The sequence below is a fragment of the Macrobrachium rosenbergii genome, chromosome 46 (assembly GCF_040412425.1).
Source record: "Macrobrachium rosenbergii isolate ZJJX-2024 chromosome 46, ASM4041242v1, whole genome shotgun sequence".
NCBI lineage: Eukaryota > Metazoa > Arthropoda > Malacostraca > Decapoda > Palaemonidae > Macrobrachium > Macrobrachium rosenbergii.
This window is the reverse complement of record NC_089786.1, coordinates 47,044,305-47,070,239: the sequence shown is the minus strand read 5'-3', so window position 1 is coordinate 47,070,239 and position 25,935 is coordinate 47,044,305. Positions and strand designations below refer to the sequence as shown.

The 25,935-nt window shown below is 39.5% G+C and overlaps 1 protein-coding gene across 1 annotated transcript in view; it reads left to right on the top strand.

Annotated features, from left to right (window-relative positions):
- The window catches only part of PMP34 (Peroxisomal Membrane Protein 34), a 29,392-nt gene extending 19,104 nt beyond the window's left edge, over positions 1-10,288 (top strand). The window contains exons 4-8 of the mRNA XM_067089678.1: positions 977-1,122; positions 4,526-4,651; positions 4,987-5,234; positions 6,142-6,209; positions 6,774-10,288. Coding sequence (XP_066945779.1) covers positions 977-1,122; positions 4,526-4,651; positions 4,987-5,234; positions 6,142-6,209; positions 6,774-6,927 — 742 coding nt within the window. The 3' untranslated portion in view covers positions 6,928-10,288. The remainder of the gene's footprint in view (positions 1-976; positions 1,123-4,525; positions 4,652-4,986; positions 5,235-6,141; positions 6,210-6,773) is intronic.
- Positions 10,289-25,935: the final 15,647 nt, after the last annotated feature.

The window sequence follows — 25,935 nt, the reverse complement described above, 5'->3', positions numbered from 1 at the left end:
TCATGGTATTGTAATTTATCATTTCTTTGTAACAAATCCAGTGAAGTTCATAATAAATGTACTAGTTTTGGGGCTGCACAGACTCTACAAAGAACCTTTAGTCTTGTCTATGGTTTGCCATGCATTCCACTCTTTATATGATACCCCAGTTGGTCCCAGCAAGCGCTTACCCTAGATTAGGGTATATGAAAAGAATATGTCATTGTGACATTCAGCACAGAGCTTTGATACTGTTTATATTAAGATGCTGAATGTTATGACATAATCAGCTGATAACATGCTAAATAAAGACATAAAAACATTGTGCAGTACATATGATTTCAGGGTTTATTGAAACACACAAACCCTGTTGCTAGATTGTGCAGTACGTATAGTTTCAGAGTTTATTGAAACACACAAACCCTGTTGCTAGATTGGGAGTGGATGAAAATCTTTTTAATGTTGTACTATAATAGGGTGAGAGTCATAACCCCTTTAAGGGGCATGTCCCCTTTTGGAAGAGCAGCACCATAGTAGATTGCTAGTAGGCTGAACTTTAGATCAAGTACAGCAGGATTTAGTAAGATGACAGTGTGAAAATGTTTTTTTTTTTTTTTACTTGATTAAAAGTTAAGTGTATGTTAGAAAGTGATTTTACGTATTTAACAACTTGAAAAGTCCAGTTTAGATAGTAATACTTGAGACATTTTCTTTATAAGTTTTCAACAAAAAATTACTGCAGGTATAATATACATCTTCAGGAAAGCTGCAGTAATACGTAACATTTTTATTTTAATTCAAAAGAAAATTAGATCTCGGGTCTATTAAGTATTTTTCTTAGGAGCAATCAAAAGGATAGTAATAAACAAACTAACATACCTGGTAATAATCTTTCAAATTTCAAGCTTGGGAAAACTTCTGACACCTGGTATTTACAGATGAATTTACTTCAATATAGTTATGCTAAAAAGATTTCATGCAGTAACTGCTTTTTCAGAGCTGGCCTCTACCGTGGACTGTTTCCTGTGATAGAATCTCTCTATTGCTCCAATTTCGTGTATTTCTACACATTCCATGGACTCAAGAGGGTGGCAAACGAAGACAAAACCATCCTTCGAGACTTGTTGCTAGGGATGGTAGCCGGTAAGTGATGTTATAAAGAAATATTCTTACCAAACTTTTTAACCCGTAAGAGGTCAACCACGTCATATGATGTGTTGCAGAAGTCGTCCCACACAGGTTATCCACGTCATATGACATTCTGAAGTTTTTAAATTTGCCCCGCCTTCATAGCTCATTGTAAGGATATTGTTTATGTTGGATGGGTACTTGGCAAACCTCCAGAAATGCAACAGCGCCTGAGGCTGATGCAGGGTTGCCAGATAGGACTACAAATCACAAATGGGGCTGCTTTTTAAACCTTTGGGCGACCAGATTTCACAATCTGCTACATGCAACTTTTTGGGTTACCTTTTGATTTGACTTGGGCTCTTTTATTTAATTTGGGCTACTTCCATTTATTTTTTATCTTAATAATAATAATAATAATCACACCAACAGCCATACAGCGCTCATAGTGATCCCCCCATCCCACCCGATACCCCCACCCCTTCTTCGACACCACCGCCAACAAGAGGAAGATGAGTTCGTCGTCCATTTCTATGAACTGCACGGAGGAGGGGAGGTACGGGTGGCTGGGGAGGTATGGCTGGCCTCATCTCAGAGATGCCAGACCAGCTGATCCTAGGTGGCAATGGATTGGTGGTGATAACTTTCTACACCTTCAATTTTGATGAAAGTTTATCGGGGATACAGGTGGATGATTTTGAAGAAAATACTTGTGAAAGTGATTTTTTTCAATATTTTGGGAATGATTCTATAATGGAACTGACTGTAGAGGTGTCAAATTATTACTTTTATTTTATGCAAGGAGGTCTTATATCAAGCGAACACTCAAGGGAACTACAGTGGTATGACATCACAGTATCATAGATGAGAAATTCTTTGCCTTGGTTATGCTCATGGGTATTGTCAGGAAGGGAAATTATCATGATTATTGGGTCACTGATCCTCTCCTGATTACACCCATTTTTTTTTTAAATAAAATGTCTGTGAATCGTTTTATAAACATTTTACGTGCATTACATTGCTGTGATAATCTTGAAGGATATCTAACCAGTGCAGTAGGCAAGGTAAACAAAATTCATGCAGTGTTTGATCATATAAGAAATAGATGCAAAGAAGTGTTTTATCCCTTTCGTAGTGTGGTCATAGATGAGAGCCTTATTTTATGGAGAGGTAATATATCATTTAGGCAGTGCATTCCTTCTAGACATCACAGATTTGGATTGAAACTGTTCGTTTTATGTGACTGTCAAACTGGTTTTGGTCAAGATCTTATCCTGTACACTGGTGCTGAAACAGAAGTGACACTTGACAAGACTTTGAGGTTTTTCTGGCAGTGTAGTGCTAACCATTATGGAGCCTTATCTTGACATAAATCACGTATTATTTGTCGTTAATTGGTATACATGTCCAGCCCTCTTTCAGTATCTTTATTCCTGGAAGACAGGGGCCTATTGATTGTGCTTGTAAGACACTAAAATGGTACAAGAAACTTTTTTTCATATGTTAGATATCACAATGTTGGATGCACAAATACTGTTTATGCTTAAGAACCATAAAAAGAATGTATACTGCCAGATTTCATAATTGAAGTGATATGCCAGCTGTTAGAGGATAATGCTGTTGAACGCCTCTCACATGGTCGTCGCTCTGCTGCTGGAGATCCAACCTGACTTCCTGCACATCATTTCATTCGTACGATGTGAGTGCCACCGGGTGCCAAAAAACAGAGTACAAAGGACTTGCTATGTCTGCTGACATACAAATCGTCAACCACAGCAGAGCAAAGACACTTGCTTCCACTGCCGTGAATGTGATATGCCACTATCTGGAACCATGTTTTGAAGAATATCATACTCTTAGAAATTTGTAAAACCGATAGAGAAAAAAGAAAATGTAGTTTGTAAGTTGTATTACTGAATAAAAAGTAAATTAATTTGTTTCTAATTAAAATTTTGTAAGAGAAATTTATATAATAAATTGTTCATATGTGAAAAAAGATAGATGTATTAGGGGACCTATAAGGGGAGGTATGGAGAGTCAAAAAAAAAGCAAAAATGGACAACACCACAATGATTATGTCTCAGCAGCCAGCTGGGGGATCCTAATGCAGACTTCTGGTTTTGGACCTTTAAATGTGGGTTGTGTGCCTTTTAAATGCTATTGCCTTTCTTTTGGGACCATTTGGCATTGATTAAGCTAAAAAAATAATTTTCAATTTTTTGTAACTTGAGGGAGTAAACCTTGTTTACAAGTATGTGACCTCTTACGGGTTAATCTTTTCATTTATACAGTAGTGTATATGTATCTGTACAGCTTATTGTTTATTGCGCACATACATGAAGTTCATATGTACACAAAAATGATATCTTATTTTGTAAGTTAGAGAATTCTAACATAATTTAATAGGTATGTAAATAAAATTGTCCCAGTTATTTCTTTATGCATGTACACTCAGTTTGTGGCGCAAACTTATTTTTACTAATGTTTTAGTGACAACACTGTAATGCCATTGAATTTTGTGCAGAAAAAACAGAGCACAGTACTGTACTGTGCAATTGCTTATTACTTCCTAGAAAACTTTCCATTGTGTGAGTTGAAGCGTGAAGTCTTTTTTTTTTTTTCAGGGTTTTAATGATACTTTTATTTCATGCTTGGTACATATGTTTATAGGAAATAATACCATGAAATATTGTGTAATAAAGTTGATTATCAGAGCTTGAAAATGCCTACCTGTGTAAGCTTTACATTAATGATCAGTCCTAGTAATATGCCTTATTCATTTCATGATTTTCAAAACTAGAAACTCTTCCAATGAATTAAGACAGTACAGGAATTTCTTTTAAATAAAATTACAAAGTAGATGAAAGAAACAGTTTAGGAAAGTCAGAATTAGTTGTCGTTTCATTAAAAAATGGATTTTAGAAGTGATGCCAAATAATGTCCCCTTTCTTCAGGTGACCTAACTGATTTCAAGGACTGTGGGATCCTAGATCTCTCTCAAATATCAATTATTGTAATTTTCATTGTTCCTTATCTTGTTAAATGGATTAATAATGATACCTGTAGTTATTTTGTAAACATAAGACCATGTAGTCCCCATGATGAACATGCAAGGATATGCAGCCTTTTGTGCTTCAAGTGTGGAAAACCACCCCTTCACACACACACACAGAAAAATATTCATGAGGCTTTTCTTGAATTTTAATGACAGCCAGTTTCAAGGGGTATGTTGAACTATGATTTGACTTTATAAATCATAGAAAACAGACTTTACAGGCGTTGGTAGCTGTTCCCAAACCAACACTTGTTGTGGACAGTTTCTCAGTACATGAATACAGGTATTTTCAAAATACATGGAAAGAATTTTCCAAACACAGGAAATGTTTTGTCATCCCTAAGGTCAGATCTGTTTTCTTAGGATGTGTTAACGTCATGACTACAAATCCTCTGTGGGTTGTGAATACTCGCATGAAGATGCAAGGTGCACGACTCAAGGGTGGCAGTCAGGCTTCTCCTCAGAAGTACAATTACAAGAATCTTATAGGTAAGTTGTGGAATTGTTTTGCCATTAGCTTTTAGATCAAGTAATATGTATCATGGTAGTCTTGAAATCTCAGGGAATGTGTCGTCTGTGATATGACCATTGAAAACTCTATTGTGTTGTAGAATTTATAGAATTTTTTGCAAGGCTTTATGTGTATTTTATATTGTATATCCAGTCCCAACATGTACCTACCTTTAATTCATATTTTTCTCAATAGTACCTTGCTTGAAATGTTATCAGCATTTTAAATAAATATTTTGTCCATTTTTAAAATCACTTAGAAATCAGTGTTTACAATCCCCATCGATTTGAAGATTTTTTTTCATATTTTTAAGATGGTCTCATACAAGTGAAAAGGAAGGAGGGCATTGCTGGACTATGGTCTGGAGCGTGTTCTTCTCTCATCTTGACGATCAATCCAGCCATCCAATTCATGGCCTATGAAGCAATGAAAAGGCAGATGCAAAAAATGTATGAAAGCCAGCAGCTCAACTCTCTTGTTGTCTTTGGCGTTGGGGCAGTCGCAAAAGCAATAGCTACTGTTCTAACCTACCCAATTCAACTTGTGCAGGCAAAGCAGAGGGTAAGCATCTCACGTCATAGATACTTAGTTGTCAGTTCATTGCTGTGACTATAGTTTTTACGTCAAATTGTTCCTTTGCGGTGTTGAACGTCTGGTGAATTCTGTTCTTTCTCTTCTACCTTGTGCACATTTAACCTAAATTCCCGTCTGATCCATGTCCTCAAATTTGTAGCCTTACTGCTGGTCAGTATCCAGTCACCAACACTTCACTAAATTAATTGCTTCTCTCCTCTTTTTATTACATGTCCAAACAAGTGGAGGTTTGAGACTACTTGCTCATTAATTTTCTTCAGCCTTGAATCTCTGCCTTATTTTGTGTATACCTTTTTAGAATCTGATCCATTTTCTGTTTGCCCAAGTCTCCAGTATGTAAGATAAGATAATGCCCGCAAATGCCATTAGTTATCTTCGTCGGTATCGTACAGTTTCTTTTGTCAAGTGTATGATTAGAAAAATTGTTTTAGTCATGAAAAGAGATATTGCTTGACTTTTATCTTCAGTTTTTTATCTGTTTCATTATCAAGTGTTTTAACCAGTCCATTTAGTCAAAATACTTGACTCATAGGGCTGGCTATAAGATGATGCTAGTTATTGTCAATTTGTTTTGGCTAATACTGCAACTCCTTCATGAGTGAAAGAAAAAATATTTTTTCATGGCCTTGCCTGAGGCCAGTATTTTTCTCCACAGTTTTATATTAGTTTTATTGTTATTTTTTGTATCGTTTCAGTACCTGAGTTTGATTGATAACTTTGTATACTGAACTGAGTGATTTTGTTTTTTGTGGTTTGCTAGTATAAGCTCTTTTCAAGTTATGATCCTTGAAGTTGGTTGGAATCGGAGTGAATATTTATTGTACATTTTCACAAAGTTTTGGAATATGTTAACTTTTTTTTTCGTATCTTCCAGCATGGCCACACATATGAAGGACTCCCACAAAAAGCAGGCCTCATCTCCATCATGCTTTTCATCCTCAGGTAATCCAAGAATGAAGTTTAACCTATATTCCTTTTGTTTCATTTTCTTGTGTAAATTGTATCTGTATTTTTTATGTTCCTGTGTATTTGACATAGTACTTTGTGTACATAGTGACCACTCAAGGTGGCATTAACCTGAGTTTGATATTTTGTCAGAGGAGCATGAATGTGCAACAAGAAAGTTTAAATATTGTAGCTTTTACTCTTACATTTTTAAAGTTTTAATATTTTCCAAGAGCATAAAACTGAAAATGTGTAAAAGGATGCAATTGGTCAGTGGATATGATTGTTGTATTTGACTATTTATAAGGAAAATATGCTAAGTGTTTATAAAATTTGGAGCGAGGAGAAAGGTCATGGTTCCTCATGGTTAGAGGAAGTAGTAAAATCATCTTTACTCACCTTCAATATACTGATATGGTGCTGTGTAATGGTATGGTACTTCAAAAACTTAAAAGTCTTTGAGAGGTATCTTAATACTAATTAATATCCGTGGAACCTGCCTAAGATGTATTCCTAAAATGTGGAATAACTTTCTAAATCACCATCAATTTTTTGTTGCAGGAAGCATGGCTTTCGAGGGTTATTCAAAGGACTGGAAGCAAAAATTTTGCAGACTGTTCTAACAGCAGCACTGATGTTCGTTTGCTATGAAAAGATAGCCAGTGTTGTTTTTGCTGTGCTGATGGGGAACAAGAAAACCGCGCTAAGAAAATAGTGGCTGTGAGAAGCCGTAATTATCATTGCCAAGACGATGTGATTTGCCAAAATTTCCAGGTTGTTTTCTTGTGTTGTTTTTATTTATCTTTGGTATTTATTTGTCCTGTGACGATGTTTTCTAAATGAAATGTTATTGTTTATATGCTGGCATTCTGAATCCAGTAAGTATGGTGATTACTGAGATGATATTATCTTATTGTAGGATTTCAAATAGGAAGTGTTCATTTGTTTATTTTATGCATGTCATTAACTGGAAGGTGTCTTTAGGTAGTATGAGATACTGCTTCCTATAATTTCCTTTTTCATATTCGAGTTGTACGTTTTGACGTTTACTAATATTACCTTATATACATATTAACTTGAGACTTTTTTGTAAAGAATATCAAGTAAATGAATTGACTATATTAACTAGGTATCTTATGCATATGTTAGTTTCCAAATGATTTGTTCATTGAAATTTTTCTGTTTAAGGAAATGTTCAAAAGCACGGTTATTGAGTGTACTGTAGTTTTGACTTTTAACTTTGCAGAACAAAGCGTAGTGAAACCACCTCTGCCAGGGGGTAAATGTATTCTCATTCTTTGTTATTGCAAAAGGGAACGAATGCAGTGGCTATAATAATTATTAGTCAATTGAAGCTTGTATAGCCGTCAGTAAAAAAATTACACATACTGTATCAATGTGGCAAGCAACAACTGTAAAAAAAGGTTGTGTTGATTGAGGGCAAGATGATCTTCTTCTTCTTCTTCTTCTTTTAACATGCTTTTTCCCATTTTTTGTGTGGGGTAAGCACGATGCCTTCCTTTGAAGGACTTTGATTTGGCTTTGGGGTAGACCGTAGTCTCGATCGGCTGCCCTGCCTGACATTGCTTAGACCCCGGTAGCGTATGTACATGTATATGCTGCTTTTCAAAGTGGGAAAGGAAACTCAAGGTGAGATTGTCATTTATACTGTACCTCAGAAAGATTAGAGTGCAGGTCATTAGCAATGCCAGAGGTTATGTGCATGAAATAAACTTTTGGCTTGGAATGCTTTGCTCTTCTTGAATAAGTATTGAGGGATCTTGATGCACAGAGTCTACATTTCTTCTCTTGTTCTGTCTTAAAGCTGGACCAGAAAGTGTATTCACTAAATGCTGTGTCCACCTTACAGGTGATAAGAGATTTGCTGCCAATGGTTCAATTTGATCTATCAAGATGATTTATCAAGATGGCATTACTGTGTATAAATCATGCAGTGTTGTTCAGTGATAAATATAATCAGTTTCTGTGAAGGAATTGTATGTTGACTGGTATCATAAGGAGCATAAGAGACTTTTCATCACTCAAGACTTGAGCATTACATACTTCCTTGTTTATATGCAGTGAAAACAAACTTTATATAAATGGTAGCTATCATACCACTTTTTTTGTCTTTCTCTTTACAAGGGTAAACTGGGCTGTTTGTGGGACCTTTTTCTTTTAATATATTCTTATGCAATCTTGGTTTCCCATGTAAGTTTAAGAGTAAGATCTATTATTTTTTCCTTCAAACATTTTGTATGATGTCGATTTGGCTTTGAAATGAGTGAAAATTGCAGTAAGGTGAAGCTATAAGTTGGTTCGAAAACAGGTTTTATAATTACTGTACGTAACTTCCCAAATGATATTAGCCAACTCCTCTACCTCTTTTAGATCATACTGTATACAAACTCTGACCTCGTGTTCTGTTCTGGAAGATCTCTTTTACAAGTCTTTCATTTAGTTTAATTATGGTATGTGGTGACATATTTGTAGCCTCTTTGTACATTTCTTTCCTGAACCATCATTACAAGTTGTTTTTAAAGGCTATTGTGCATTAGCTTTGAAGAATTTGCATCAGTAATTCATTTCAGCAATTTAAGATTAATATATAAAGTGCATGATGGGGTACATTAAAAATCTCAGTAAGCAAGATGATGAACATAGAAATAGCATATGTAACAAATTGAGACATTTTTTAACCAGTTTTTTTTATAACAAAAATCAGTATCATTGGGATCTTGTCAAAATTGTGATGAAAATTATCTATACAGTATATTTTTTATGTAGAGCTTAAAAGATTATGTAAAACTTTAAATCATTAGTAGCAGTTTTTTTGTTATTTGGGTAAAAGCTTTATAGCAAAAAAATGTGTTGGCACTTTATCATCAGTTGTTCTGCTGTCAAGAATTTGATTTTTGTTAGAAACACTATTCACAATTTTTTTTATGGTTTTATTAGTGGAAGTTTGTGTAATGAATTAGTGGTTCAATTTGTAATGTATTTATATTGCTTGTCTTCAATAAGTTGGTGCTGTTGTTCTTGAGTCATTGCTGGTAAATATTTATCATTGCCAAGACTTGGTACAACTGAGGGAAAACAGTGGTAAAGATCAGTATTCAACTGTTTGAGTGGAACTTGTAGAGAATGAGGTCCTGTTAACCATATTTTTAATTTTGTTGACAAAAGAGGTCACAGTTAGGTCACAGTTTTTGTGGAAGTTTGCAACATACTGAGCATCAAGTTGTACACTTTTTGTGTGCCTTTACAGTATTAATTTTTTTTGTTATATAATCATTAAGCTTTGAGGAATAATTGCACAGAGAAGATGCCAGCAAAATTTGAGTTTTCATATAACAAAGACTAAGTGTATTTATGAAGTAGAAGCTGTACCACTTGAATAGTATTCATCTTTACACATCTCAGTTTTGTCTTTTACTGCTAGAATTTAGTATGATTTTTTTCTTAGTCTCTCAGGATTAGTGTAGGGCTTATAAAACGAAAGATAGCATATTTTCTTTTTACTTTCAAGTTGAACATTTTATTTGTAATGAATTTTTTATAACTCTCATAGCAATAACTTGATTTTTTAAGGATGCCATGAAACCATATAGTAATATATCTTGGATTTCTTATATAAGCATCCCAGAATATGAAATTCAAACTATTATCTCCAACAGATGCTGTACATTATCTTTTCTTATCACACAATGTATGAATCATATATACCAGAACAAATGTAACATTACTCATAACTTACACATATGGATATTGCTGAACATTCATTCGCAGGTCAGTTAAAGTGAGGTAAAGAATTGCTGATTGTATATATATAGAGTACAAAAGTATAATGTAGTAGGTAAAGCAGAGTATGCTGGACTAGGAATTGCACAAAATGTGTAAAACACTTTTGAAGAATGTTACATATTTGATGGGTGTATGTTGACAAGAATGAGGCTCTTTTTTTTATATCCTGTGTGTTTATAGGCAGGTGTCTTGTACATTTCTATGTGAAGTGTTTTCTTCTGAAAACTGAACAAAATAAAAACTGCAAGTTTAGATTGCTTCAAGAGTCATCATTACTGTTTATATTAGTGATCCTTTGTTTTTTAATATTACCCTTGCTGTAAACAAAGTATAAATATGCCATGGAACAAAGACTGAATTTAAAATTTTGAACTTTCACTGGGAAAGTTAGCTTAAAGCTTGTGAACTGTAATAGAAGGTTTTGTTTTCAAGCTACCTTGATTTTTTGTCATTAGGTAGTAGTTGGCTCTCCTTAAAACATTTAAGAGTCATTCTTTTGCTGTTTGAAAAGGTTGCAGAGAAATCAACTATTTGTAAAATATTTTGTTTTTGCTTTTTCTCATTCATCCTATTCAAGTGGGTGACTAACTATAGTGTGGGGTTCCCGGTTGCATCCTGCCTCCTTAGAAGTCCATCACTTTTCTCACAGTATTTTTGCTTTTTCTCATTCATCCTATTCAAGTGGGTGACTAACTATAGTGTGGGGTTCCGGGTTGCATCCTGCCTCCTTAGAAGTCCATCACTTTTCTCACAGTATGTGCACTGTTTCTTATAGCACGCTCTTCTGCATGACTCCTGGAGCTACTTCGGCATCTAGTTTTTCCAGGTTCCGTTTCAGGGATCTTGGGGTCGTTCCTAGTGTTCCTATGATTATGGGTACAATTTCCACTGGCATATCCCATATCCTCCTTATTTCTATTTTCAGGTCTTGATACACAATATTTTCTTTTTCATTCTCTGGTGTCCCCTGGTACTGCAACATCAATGAGTGATAATTATCTTCTTGGTTTTGTCAGTCAACATCAAGTCTGGTCTATTGGCACATATCACCCTATCTGTTCTGATACCATAATACCAGAGGACCTTTGCCTGGTTCTCAGGGCCTGATCTTGTGCCGCTGTTAGCATTTCTTCTGTTTCCTTTTTGAGTTCTTCCTTTTGTAAGTTCTTATTTTTGTAGCCATTGACATATTTTGTTGCTGGCCAGTACTTTAGTCTGTCTCATGTACTGTCCATGCATTGGTTTGGTGTGTCATTCCTCTGTTCAGTTTTTCATTCTCCTGTCTCTGTATATCCTAAGTTTTCGTCTGCTTTTGTCAGTCCTCCTTCCCATGCACTCCTTAGCCATTCATTGTCACTGGTTTTCAGTGCTCTGCTCTCGATGTTGATGTAGTCCTCTATGCCTAGTAGACCTCTCCCTCCTTCCTTTTGTGTTCATAGTCTGTCTGTATTTGCTCTTGGGTGTAGTGCTTTGTGTATTGTCATGTGTTTTCTAGTTTTTTGGTCTATGCTGCAGAGTTCAGCCTTTGTCCACTATACTACTCCCATTTTGTATCTGATTACTGGTACTCCCCTTGTGTTTTTGGCTTTCATTGTGTTTCCAGGGTCAAGTTTTAACTTGAGTTGCATATATTCTTTCCTAATCATATCCTTTATCTCTTGGTGTTTTATATCCTCTCCTTCTGTTAATCCCAGGTATTTGTATCTTGTCTCATCTATGTGATTGATCCTATTCCTGTCAAGTAGCTTTATCCCTTCAGTCTTTGTCACTACCTTTTTTTATGTTGACCAAGGTGCAGTTTTCTATTCCAAACTCCATCCTGATGTCCCCAAATACAGTCCTTACAGTCTGGATTAGGGAGTTATTTCCTTTAAGCTCTCACCATACAGCTTGATGTCATCCATGAACATCAGATGGTTAATTCTGTTGCCTCCTTTCTTGAGCTGGTACCCAGCATCCATCTTCTGCAGTACTTTTGTCATAGGGATCAGGGCTACTACGAAGAGTAGTGGGGACAGTGAGTCGCCTTGAAAGATTCCTCTCCTGATGTTAACCTCTACTAGTCTTATCCCAGAGCTTGTAAGTATTGTTTTCCTTTTGCCCAGTGTATTTTTTAGTAAGCTGATGGTGCTTTCCTCTGCCCCATATATTTTCAGGCATTCTATTAGCCATGTGTGTGATATGTCGATGGCTTTCTACAGTCAATCCATGCCATGCTTAGGTTGTTTCTCCTCTTACTTTTCTTCATTACCATTTTGTCTATCAGGAGCTGGTCTTTTGTGCTCCTACACTTCTATCTGCAGCCTTTCTGTTGGTGGGGGATGGTTTTTGTATCCTCTAGGTAGTTGTATAGCCTTTCACTGATGATACCTGTTTGTAACTTCCACATTATTGGTAGGCAGGTGATAGCCTTGTAGTCACTTGCTATACTATCATTTTTCTTGTCTTTCTGTAGTAAGGATGTTCTCCCTGTGGTCATCCATTTTGGTGCTTGGTGGTCTATGATACAATGTCGGAGTTGTTCTGCATGCGTGGATGTAGGGCCTTAAAGTTTCTGAGGCAGTATCCATGGACTTCATCAGGACCCAGGGCTTTTCAGTTGGGCATTTTCTTCAGTGTCTGACTGTGTCTGTCGTGATCTTCGTGAATTTGTTTTATTCTTCCCATTCCTTCTGCCTTGACTTCCTGGAGACATGTTGCATGTTTGTTGTGTGATACCAGATTGCTCCATATGTTTTCCCAGAGTCTCTTACTTGGTTCGGCTTCAGGGATTACCTGGTGGTTGTTTTCCCCTCTTAGTTGGTTATATAGTCGTTTCTGGTTGGTTCCAAAGAGTTTCTGTTGGTATCCTTTATTCCTGTTCATGTACTGCTGGATCTCTTATGTGCTTTGGCTTTAACCCCTGTTTTATATCCTCTATTGTGTTGTTTAGTCCCTTCTCCTGTAACTTCATTTCTTGTTCAGTTCCTTCCTCAGCCTCTTTTCTGCCATTTCTCAGTTTACTCAAGTCCGATCTCATCGCCAGGATTTGTCTTTCCAGGCACCTTTTACAAGGTTTTGGTTTCTGTTGGTTTGGTTGCAATGGTGGTGTTGGTGTTTGTACCCCTTTCAGTTCTACTAGTCTTGCTCCTGCATATGCCAGGTTATTTGATTCTGTGAGACTGGTGGCTTGTATTAGTCTCATTATTTCATTAACTTTGCTTGTTTTCTCCTTCAGTTTCTCTGCATTTTAGGCTTTCATGGAGGGGATCTTTGTTCCTTCTGTATCTGGCTTCATCCTTTATCTGAATCTTTTCCACCCATTCCAACCTCTCTCTTACATTTTTGGTATTTCCTCGTGTGTCATTGTTTGGTAGCTTGCCATTACTGTCGTCTTCAGTAGTATCTTCTCTTAGTTCATCTTCTTGTCCTTCATTGCTGGATGTTATATCTCTTTCCAGTTCCTCTCTTTTGTTGTGGAAAGCCAGTTCATCTTTATTTCTTACTTGGTCTGCCAGCCTCTGTTCTGTTTGAGGGGTGTTATTTCTTTCATTCCAGATGTTGGCCAGTCTTCTTTTGTAACCTCTTTCTGTTGGGTTGCTTCTGATGTAGCATCTATATATTTCCTCGCATATTTCCTTATTTTCTTCTCTTGTCGTTGTGGTGGTCAGTTGCTAGATGACGACCTCCAAGCACCTGACTGTCCTCCCCACTCATTGGAATGGAATGGAATATGAAATCTAGGCTTAAAGCCAAGCACTGGAATCCGAGGGATTATTCAGCTCTATAATGAATTTGGTTCAAGATGAATAGGTATGGCAATGAATTTATAAATTAAATAAAAGAATTATTTTAAAACTACAGTATGGTAAAAATTGACATTTGGCAAAAACTTATATTCCCCTATAAAAGAAATGACAACTTTGCATTTAGGATATGCATATAACCTTTACAGTGTAAAAAAGTAAAAAAATAAAAATATTTATCCATAAACATGCTTGTATACACAATTGCAAAAGTATATATACTCTACTACACTTAGCAGCATACCAAGAGGTCAATACTAAATTTCAATATAGAGGTTAATGTCTCTAAGGAATGCAACTTTGTTATTAACAACTACATCAGGACCAAGCAGTTCTGCTTTATATCCCTCCTCACTAACCCATGTCTTTACTGTGCTGCAGCATACCTAAGGCAATGTAATAATGTGTTCCACAGGAAGAGGAGAGTCACACTGTATACAGACTAGTGCAGTTCCCCCTTTTAAAGGAATCTGTGGGTCAATCGAGTATGGCCAATTCCCAGACAACATAATAGAATTTCTCTACCCTATGGTTTTGTTGGAATCCAGATGGCCAATGTTTGATACAATACTTTGTTTGGTCTTCCTGTACTTTCTATTGTTGGCCAGGAGAGAAGACCAGCACACTTGCCATTTATTTTTGATATATGAGCGAATAGTCCATTTCATATCTATAGCAGGTGTGAGGTTCAAGAGAAATGCTAAAACAGAGACTGGTTTTTTTATTATTCTCGACAGGTGTTTAGAAGACAAAAAGCGGACGGAAAGGTAGCGGGCGACCCAAGGGCCCCCCGCTGCGTCTATACAAGATTTGTGTTTTCTGGCAAGCATAAAAATATGTGCAACATTGGTTACGTGGCATATAAAAGGTAGATACAGGCAGTCCCCAGTTTACGACGGGTTCCGTTTTTACGCCGGGTCATAAACTGAAAAATCATCGAAAATCATCAAAAATCCTAAGAAAAACTTACTTTTAATGCTTTGGGTGTATTGAAAACTATGTAAACTGCATTTTGAGTTTTTCATAAAAAAAAAAAAACCTCCAAATTTTTATTATTCTGCCATTTGAGAGTCATATTTCTTAAGTCGGATCGGCGTATGATGCCTCATAACCCTGGAACATGAGTTGTAAACCAGGAAATAATTTCTGGTGAATATATTTGAAAAGCGTTGTAACCTCAGAACATCGTAAACCAGACCCGTCGTAAACTGGGGACTGCCTATACATATCGGCAGAAAGGTAAAATACGTGATGTGATTAATGTACATCTGAAAGGAGAAACACAAGGAGGAGAGGTGGATTTGTCGCCCTTGCAAGTACTCCCCCCCCAAAAAGAATAATCAGACGAGCAATTATTGGATGAAGCAATATTAATCATGGAGGCACTTGGGCAGTTGGAGTGGGCCCCTGCCTCTGGAGAACTGTGGGCATGGGGTGGAGTTGACACCCAGGGATGGCTGGGTGCGTTTCCTGGGCCGCCCCAGGCCCTGCCTTGGTGGGGAAGCAGGTGCGCGTCTGCAGGCAGGTATTGCGGGGGAACTCTGGGGCGCCTGCCTACTTCTTCACAAACTTCGCCATCCAACAGGAATGGGGTTTCAGTCTGTTGATGGTGATCCAGTCCTCCCGCCTATGGATGTCGAGGAAGAATGCTTTGCTGGCCCACCTGATGACTTGGTGGGCCCCCCTGTAGGGCCCTGGTTAAGGGCAGGCGGCATGTGTCCACCCTGACGAAGACGAAGGCGCAGGATTGTAAGGCGGGTGGGCTGTAGGTGATGGTTCTGTCGGTGAAGGTCTTGTGGCAGGGCGCAAACCTTTGTATGAGTTCCCTCAACCTCGGGAGGGGGGGATGTCGGCGCCATCAGCTGACGGCGTTAAGAATTCTCCTGGTACAACCAGTGTTTCCCCGTAGACTTTTTCAGCAGAGGAAGCGTCGCCATTTGCTTTCGGTGCAGTGCGGAGACCCAGCAGGACCCAGGGCAGCTGTTCCTTCCACCTCTCGTCGGTGCAGCGTGCCATGAGAGCTGTTTTAAGAGAGCGGTGCACCCTCTCAACCGTGCCATCCGCTGTGGGGTTTTATGCTGTTGTGCTGTGGAGAGTTTTACCCATCAGGCTTGCTAAGGAGACCCAGAGCTCTGACAGGAAGGCAGGTCCCCTGTCCATAGTGATGCTGTCTGGCACATCGAAGCGGCTTGTCCAACTGGAGAGGAGGGCCTCTGTGCATGTTGTTGTTGATGCTTCATCCATGGGGGTTGCTTCGGGCCAGCGAGTGGAGCAGTCTATGATTGTCAGGAGGTATCTGGCTCCCCCCAACTGCGGAAGGGGCCCAACGACATCGATGTGGATGTGGCCAAATCGCTGAAGAGGCTGGGGAAAATCGCTGATCCCGGACTGTGTGTGCTGGGATGTTTTGCTCGTCTGGCATGGGATGCAGCTCCTTGCCCACTGGCGGACGTCATTGTTGATGCCGTGCCAGACGAACTTGTCAGTCAAAAGGCCTTGATGGATAGGAGAGACCGTGGACTGTCGAACACTTGTTTTCTCCTATATGCGGGCACCAGGGGGCATGGGCGGCCTGTGCTGGTGTCGCAGAGGAGAGTGGTCTTCCCATTTGAGAGCCGTCACTGCTGTCCTGTAGTCTGCCGTCTCTGAGTCCGCTGTTTGTTCTCTCGCAAGGTTTTCGCAGTCAATGCCGAGGTGAAGGGAATTGATCTCTATTCTTGACCGAGCGTTGGCCATTGGGTTTTTTTTGCCAGGGACGTAGTTGATGGTGCAACCAAACTCGTAGATGGCAGTCAGGTGCGGCTGTTGCCTTGCAGACCACACGTCCCCGTTTTGCAAATGCGTGAACCAAGGGTTTTGGTCAGTTAGGATTGTGAATTCGGTTCCCTCCAGCAGGTACTTGAAGTGCCTCACAGCCTGGTAGATAGCCAGCAGCTCTCTGTCGAAGGCGCTGTAGCAGGTCTCAGCTGGCGAAAACTTGCGGCTGAAGGAGGCCAAGGGCTGGGGTGTGCCGTTCACCAGCTGCTTGAGTACTGCACCGCAGGCGATGTTGCTCGCATCCGTTGTCAACCTGAGGGCAGCGGCAGGGTTGTAGCAAGTTAAGGTGGTGGCACTGGAGAGGACCCTTTTCGTCTGGATGAATGCCTGCTGCTGTGGAGCTTCCCACGTTAGTGTTTTTGGTTTCTCCTTCAGGATTGATGTCAGGGGGTACATGATGTGGGCGACATCTGGGATGAAGTGCCGGTGGTAGTTTATCATCCCGAGAAACTCCTGAAGGCCCTTGATGGTTTGTGGTTCCGGGAAATTTTCTATAGCTTTTACTTTAGAGGCCGTGGGGTGCACTCCTGCTGGGGAAATCTCATGGCCAAGGAAGTCTACTTTTTCTTTCCCGAAAATGCACTTGTTGAACCTGACGACTAATCCGCTGTCCTGCAGGCGTTTCATGACGGCGCAGACGTGGCGAAGGTGTTCCTCTGGGGACCTGGAAAAAATGAGGATGTTGTCGACATAACAGATGCGGAAGGGCAGATCTCCCAAGATGGTATCCATCAGGCGCTGGAAAGTGGCGCCTGCATTCCTGAGACCGAAAGTGGAATTGGAGAATGTGTAGCTCCCAAAGGGCATGATGATGGCGGTCTTTGGGATGTCATCGGGATGCACAGGGACTTGGAAGTACAACTTCAGTAGGTCCATCTTGGAGAAAATTTTGACTCTGTGGAGGGTGTCTGTCAGGTCTTGCGTGTTAGGGAGGGGGTAGTGGTCTGGTAGTGTTACCAAATTCAGGCGCCGATAGTCCCCACAGGGCCTCCATGAACCATCGGAGGGGGGATGCCCACGGGCTTGATGCCTTTTTACAGACGCCCATGCGTTCCATTTCTGCAAAAGCCCGTTTGGCGTCTTGTAATTTCGGGGGGGACAAACGTTGGAACTTTGGCATGGATTGGTGGTCCCGTCGTGGTGATGTGGTGGAAGATGCTGTGCTTTGCTGAAGCCCCAGGTGACTGGCACAGTTCTGGTTTGAACACATCCAGGAACTCTTGTAGGAGGGACGTGTAGCTGTTGGGGGCTGTGGAGCAGGTGGAGGGCTTCCTGGGTCCAGTGGAGAGTTGGTGGGAATGGCACGTCCATGTGTCGAGGCGGCGTTGTCTGGCGACGTCGACTAGTTCCGTGGTGCCCTAGGAAGTCCGCACCCAGCAGAGGGAACTTAACATCTGCTATGACAAAAGGCCAGTGGTATCTCACTCCAGGATTAAAGTAGCCCGGGTCGTCGTGCCATAAGTGTGGATGGGAGTTCTGTTTGCTGCTATGAGAGCAGGTAACGAGTCAGGTATTTTTTCTAAACCTTCCCTGGATGATGGGAAAACCAACTGCAATGTCCCCATATCAACCAGCAGCGGCATTTGGAAATCTCGTCTGTGATGAAAAATCCTATTGGGCAGAGGAGTTGGTTTCATGGCCACAGCTGTTACTTGTGGCTACCTTTGTCATTTTTTGTGAAAGAACAGAGGCCTGCAGGTTCTGGCATTGGTCCCGAACTTTCTATGGTAGAAACACCACGCTGTGTTTAGCCATGTCTTTTGCTCTCTGAGTGGCAGTCTTTTCTTATGAACGGCAATGATGTCTCCGTCGTCGTCACCATCTTCCTCTGACAGGTTGCAGGCTCCCAGGGCAGCGGCCGCGAGGGCAGTGGCGTGCGAGGCCTTGGTGGAAAGTTTCTCAACTAAGGCATCCATGCAGTCTGCATCAACTGAACTTCCCTGGAGGCGCCAAAGGAAAATCCATGTCGCAACCAGGTTCTCTGGTCCCAGGCCCTGGGTGATATCCGAGGGGCTGGCACTGAACTGGCCATGGGTAGAATTCAGCAGTTTAAGTCCGTGTATGTGACTTTGTTGGGTTGCGCGTCCAGCCAGGGGGAGATTCTGTTGAATACTTCTTCTGGGAGAGCCGTCATGACTATGTCTGATTTGGTAGCATTGTCTGAGATGTGTGCCGGAACCATGATGCCATGTTTTGCTGCGAGAACAGGGTAAGTTTGGTTGTGTCTGGCTTTGTTGGTGAGAGAGGTATGCAGACTATGCTCGCGGGTTTGCATTGAGGTTCTGTTTCTGACATCTTTACTTCCTACTGGAAAAATGAGCCGTATTGAGTCTGTTAATGGTGCTGATTTGTTTGAGAGGTCGAACAAAGTGCCAAAACGTGCCCTTTTGGGTACGCTGTATTTAGTTCTTTAATGGCATGGTTTCTGCCAGGGAGGGTGCTATCAGAGGCCTAAACTTTACGCTGTAGTTAGTCTGCTAAAGGCTTTCTGATGATAGGGTGCAGCCATAGTCAGTCCATTAATGGCTGGGCCAAAACTGCGCTACCTGTCCCTGACCCAGGGTCACCAGCATGAGGTTCAAGAGAAATGTCAAAACAGAGACTGATTATTATTCTTGAGAGGTGTTTGTAAGACAAAAAGCGGACGGAAAGGTAGCGGTTACCCAAGGCCCCCCCGCTGCGCCCATACAGGATTTGTGTTTTCTGGCAAGCATAAAAATACATACAACATTGGTTACATGGCATATAAAAAGGTAGATATACATATCGGCAGAAAGGCCGCACAATAATACATTAGATGAGGTAAATAAAGAATCTGAAATAAAGACAGGTAAAATACATGACGTGATTAATGTGCATCTGAAAGGAGAAACAAGGAGGGAGAGGCGCAATTTGTCGCCTTTACACGGGAATATGGTGGAATAGAATCTCGTCTTTAGTAATGACATCTCTTGCTTCATGGTATGCAAGTTCGTTACCTACATGCCTACTTGGGCAGAGATCCAGTAAAAATGGACTCATTTGAATTTGGAAGCAAGCCTATACAACCATTCTTGAATATATTGAATAATTGGATGTTGAGAGTTAGATTCCTATAGTGCACAAATGGCTATTAAACAATATGAGTGTAAGTTGAAAGTATTGCCGTGTAGAGTAGAAACAATCTTAAGAGATTTGGCTAATGCAGTTAATTCAGCTGTAAAAATAGATGCATTATTAGATAGTCTGCCAGCATATGATTTATTACCATGAACAACAGCACAACCAACGCCACTTGATGTCTCTGATCCCTCAATGAATAGTTAACAGAACCCGAATGCATTTGGTCATGATCAAGAGAATGAGCCTTCACTTCCTGGACATTAACTGATTTTTCAACAACAGCTTTTTGACAGACTGATTATTCTGGAGTCAACCACAGAGGCAACTTAGAGCAGTGTATTGCCTTAATTTTTTGTTTTTAAAAGACTCGTTGTCAACTGCAGCATTAATTCTTACATGAAAATGCTTGGATGCTCTAGCATTTGCAAACTGATGTGCATAGTTTTGGTTAAGAATGGATGCTGCATTGTCTTCGGGGAAACCCCTTAATTTGATAATATACTGCAGTCCCAGTTCCTCTCGACATAAATCTAGAGGGAGTTCTTCAGTGTCAGCCTATAAGCTTTCAACAGTGATGTCTTGAATGCACCAGAGCATATTCTTTAGACCAGGACAATGAGCTACATCCAACTCCTCAAGTTTACTTTCACTTACTGAAGAGTAGACTTGGCAACCATAATCAAGCTTAGATTTACACAAGTCATGTAAACCGTAAAAGTGACCTCTTATCAGCACCCCAGTTAAAACCTGAGACTACTTTTAAAATATTAAGGGGTTTCTTTATCTTAATTTTCAAGGAGTCAATATCACTAGCCCATGTTAGCTTCTTATCAAAAATCATCCCTAAGCTTCACCTCCTCCTCATATGATATTAGTGGGTCTTCCAGCTTAATATTTGGAATGGTTTCCTTTCATGTACTGCTAGTAAAACAGACTGCCACAGTTTTGGAAGGGGAGAATCGAAAGTCATTGTCATCAGCCCAATTGCTGATTGCATTAACTGACTTCTGCAATAGTATCATAACTACAGTAGTGACATATATATATAGCAAGGTCATCTACAAACAAAGATGCCTTTACTGGAGGTGAGACCCCTGCATTCAACAACTCATATTTTCGTGGATAGCTACAGCAAATGAAGTGACACTCAACACATTGCCTTTGGGGTATTTTTCAGCTCAAAATATTCAGATTACTGTATTTTCATATTTTCATGACTAAATACACTTTTTGAGCTGATAAAACTATTAAAACACTACCTTGTATAAGCATTCTTAGAGGGTTTTCTTATCTTTGAACTATCAAAATAGGCAGTTCTAGGTGTTTTTGAGATTGAAGGAGATTCCAATTTTAGCTGCATTTTGAGAAATGAAGGAGACTCCAATAGCCTGACTGCATTTTGAGAAATAAGGAGGGGTTTGCTGACTGCTACAGCAAATGAAGTGACACTCAACACACTGCCTTGTGGGACAAATCCAGCTCAAAAGCATTGACAGGGCATTTTGAGAAATTCTAACTTAATAGCCTGTCATTTTGAGAAATGAAGCTGATGAAATTTAACACATTACTGACTTGCATTTCCCATGTCATGAAGAGACTTAATAATAGCCTGACTGTATTTTTGAAAATGTCAAATAGTATCATAGGCTTTATCGAGATTGAAGGAAACTCCAATAGCCTGACTCCATTTTGAGAAACCTTGTTGAATATGGGATGATAATCTTAGTAGTGGATCCAAGTGGAAGTGTTTCTCCTCAAGCCAGACTGGACAGACAACAAACTATTCTTCTCTAGATGCCACATTAGTTTAGAAGTCACCATATTCTCAAACAATTTTTACACACAACTTGTAAGAGATATTGGCTGATAGCTTGTAGGAAGATGTGGATCTTTCAATGGTTTCTTAATGGGGACAAAAACTGCAATCTTCTAAGAAGGGGGAAGAATACCAGTTTCCCATATTTTGTTCAAGATTTTAAGAAGATAAGATTTAGCTGAATCTGGAAGGTTTTTAAGCATGCTATAAAGAATATCATTATTCCCGGGGGATGTCGAATCAGATGATGATAGAGCATCCCTCAGTTCCCTAAAAGTTAACTTGTCATCATAAGATTCACCATTTCCAGAGTTTAAATTAGGGAAATGGTTGACTTCCTAATACTCTGGAACAGAGTTGAATAGTTCCTAGAACTCGATACTTCAGAGAAACGCTCACCCAGTTTTTCAGCAACTTCATCAGGCTTGGTGAAAAGTTCTCCATTGATTTTCAGACAAGGCATTGGCGATGGAACGTTATTTGCTACTTAGTTTTCTTATCTTTTTCCAGATTAACCTGGGTGGGGTCTTAGAATTTATGCCATTTATATAAAAAAGCCAGGATTCTCTTTTTAAAAATATTTTCTCTGTTTTGCCATAGCTCATTGGTAAATAGATTTTGCTGTTGCAGATTGACTGGATTTATAATGCCTGTAAATTTCCTGTTAATTTTTCCCAAGTTACCACAGGTTTTATCCCACCATGGAACATCAGGTCTGCGTGGTTTTCCTTTGGTCTTAGGTATTGAATTTTCAGCACTATTCAACATTTCAGAGGCAAAGTACTCAAAAGCATTTATATGGGACTTGAAGGACTAAAATTCCAGGGTTAAGTTAATAACTTCTTGAAATTTGACCTAATCTGCTTCCTTTTCCTTCCATTCAACAGGAAAATTCGAGGGGACATTCTCTGAAGCTTCAGATGAATAGGAAAGTGATCACTGTCACGTAGAAATTCATCTACAGACTAGTTAAAATCTAGATACAGAGAAGAGGAGCATATCAGATGAATCACCTGTATAGATATCATATGTCATAGTACCATCATTAAAAAGCGTAAAATCATTATTATTAACAATGTCATCAATAATCCTACCCTCTGTGTCTAAAAAAATGACTACACCAAGGTGGACTGTGAAAATTAAAATCACCAGATAGTAAAAAAGGAGGAAATTGATTAATTAAACCTTAAATGTCACTAAGAGGGAACCTACATCTCAGGGGAAGGTAACGAGAGTAGATTGTGATTTCAAGGTCAACAGTACCCCGGATAAATTGCATGAAGATGCGTGTTCAGGGGAACAAAATGTTGCAATGTTTTGGCAGTAATTATTGCAACACCTCCATGGGCATGGTCCCCATCAGTGGGGTTCATCTTATAGATCTCGTAGTTTAGACCCGGACTGTATACTGCACCCTCTAATTTAGTTTCTTGGAGACATACAACCCCTGGATCATTTTCATGCAGGAATACTTCTAGAATTTCTGAACTAGTCCTTAGTCCCTTCCAGTTCCATTGTAAAATGGCTAGATTGAACTTTTGCGCTAGGATCTGCCGAGGGCAATTCCACTGTAATCTATACTGTTTCTTTGATTTATTTTCCTTATGGGACTTTATTATAGGAGTTTCTTTAGATTGTCTTGAGATGTGGGCTTATGATTAGCTCCATTATGTTTTTTTTATTAGCTTTCTAATAAGGAGCAGAATGGACTTCAACTACTATTTTCTTACTAGGTTGAGCTGTTACTAAACCAGATGCATCCTCCAGGTCTTGTTACACTTTGTATGGGGTTGGGGAATCTCCATACTTTGAGCAGGTGGAGGAGAGGATGAAGGAGTTCTTACTCTTTGGAACTTTAAATTCTTCTTGTTCCATTTCTCTGGGAAGGGTTTCTTGTTGCATGAGAGATGGGAGAGAGAGGAGGTCTCACTAACTGAGATGATTCTACTGTACATATAGGCACATCTTCCTTAAAGAGGGGTGCTTCAACCTTAGCAGGCTGAGCACCTGGACCAGAAGACTGGGTCTTAGTCTCAGGAGTTCATACTTTTACAGCAGGTAAAGGTGCTGCATTGTTGGCTTGAGTTTTTATAGGGGCTACGGAATTTAGAGCCATAGCATAGGTCTTTGTCTGACCAATTAATTTTTTAACACAACTAATGCTTTTATGTTCAGCATTAGCTTTACTTATAGCTGCCTCTTCAGATTTATATTGTCTGCAATTCTTATTGGATGGGTTATGATCCAGTTCGCAATTAATAAATTTTGGTTGTTTCGAACGTGGACCATGCTCAGGGACTGAGCAGTTATTACAAATTTTACTGTTTTTGCAGAATTTGGATGGGTTTTGATAAAATTGGTTTAACTTTGACCCTTTCATTTCCAAAATTGACATAAGATGGTACGTCGGAGTCCTCAAAAGTTAAAATGACCATATTTGCCTTTGGAATTTTTCTTACCTTCCATACAGAGGGACTAATTTCTAATATTTCACTTTCTGTCAATTCACAAAGATCTCTATCAAATACTACTCTTCCATAACTGAAATTTGCTTGTGGTCTAATTTCTTTTATCATGTCTTCTTTCTCGAATTTATTCAATGTCAACATACTGTATATGATTGTGTCTTTGATTTAGCATGAATAAGGACACTGCCTTTACCAAACCTTGAGATGTTACCCTTATCAATACCCCTACTTTTTTTTTTTTTTTTTTTGCATTGGCTAAATTTGTAGCAACTGTAATTTTTCTCCCTGGCAGACACTACCAACCACATTGGAGGTTTGGGAGTTCTTCCAAAAGTGGCATTGTCTTCCAAATTTGGCTGAGCCACTTGTACCCATTGAGATGGTCTATAAACATCCATGTTTTTAGGGGTCTTGTCAGACAGTGCTCCTTTGACAGTTGATTTACAAATTTTTATATTATTAATAATGCTGCTGGCTTTAAGTGCAGCTTCATATTTTTCAAAAGTTACCAATGCTTCCCATTTTCCATCAGTTTCATCAAAGTTCATTCTTAACTCTACTATTTTACCGTAACTGGCAAATGAAATAGTGTTTCATAGTCAATTCCAAGGGAATGCACTGTACATGTAATATTTTCAAATTATCCACTGTGTTCCCACATTGGTAAGTTTTCAATTTGTGATGACTACCCTGAGAGGTAGTACCACCACTGGAGCATTCCACATCCATGGTCAGGTTCATGCCATGAGTCATTCATCTCGAGGCCTTGTCAGAGGTCGTCATCTGCGCCAAATCATCATCAAAGAACACAGGGGTACTCGAATCCTTATAGTCACTAGTCATAAGTATCGGATAAACAAAAAAAGAACAATTAAACCTGAAACCCGTAACAAGATACCATCAGCCTTTCATGGAGTTTTTTTTTTTCTTCCACCAATGGCACAAGTGTGAACCGACTCCCAAATGTCTGCGTCCCTACCCTACCCCACAGGGGATGGCCCAAGTGTAAGCCAAACCCACTTGCTAGGACTGAGAGAATTGAGAGTGTTACAAGAATACAATCATCCCCACCCTAATCACATTATGGGCACACTGGATAGAACGCCACGAGTCCTATCCCCAGAACCAGAACCCTCTGGAATCCGTGGCCCAGCCCTGCAGAATAGTTCTTCCTTTGATCTATCAATCTGGTATCTCTCAGGTCCGAACATTCTCGGCAGTTGATGGTCCTACCACAGTTCCCACCATTTAGCTTGTGATATAAACCCATTCCGAGCTATGATATCTTTTCCTATTTATCAGATCCAATAAATTTTAGCAAAAGTGGAAAATTCCACAAAAATTAATCCAAAGAAATATAGGATTTATGGGACTCTTGGAATCAAACCCAGGAACAAATTCCTGGTGTTCAAGAGCCCCTCACCATGTCAAAGTGGTCCTAAGTAGAGGGGGACTGCTGCATTTGGTGCTTGTCAGTTTTCATGATTTCTGTGGATGCAGGTTGGAAGGAACTCTGCTTCTCTCTGCATGTTCATTATTGCTTCTTTTCCTTTATATGCAGGGTTACTGGAGCAGAGGTGGCAGCATTCTGCCACACAGTTAAAGATTGTTACGGAGTTGATTACATTAATCCTTCATTTATCCAAGCCCTTGCCACATATTGGAAATTTCCAAAAGTCATGGAAAAGCATTCTATCGATGTAAAATGGCAACTGTTCCCTTGCTTCCCTACCTAATTGAAACGCAGTTCTGTATATATTAAATGTTTTAATAAACAACATTTTACAGTTGAGATTGGATTTTTAACCATAAGTTTATGTTTCTAAGATGAATGAGTTACCAAAGAAGTGGATGACAGTGGGCTTAGGTGCATGAAGGTTGGGGGCGTAAAGAATCTGTCGAGGGTACTCGAACAATTAGAACGATGATTC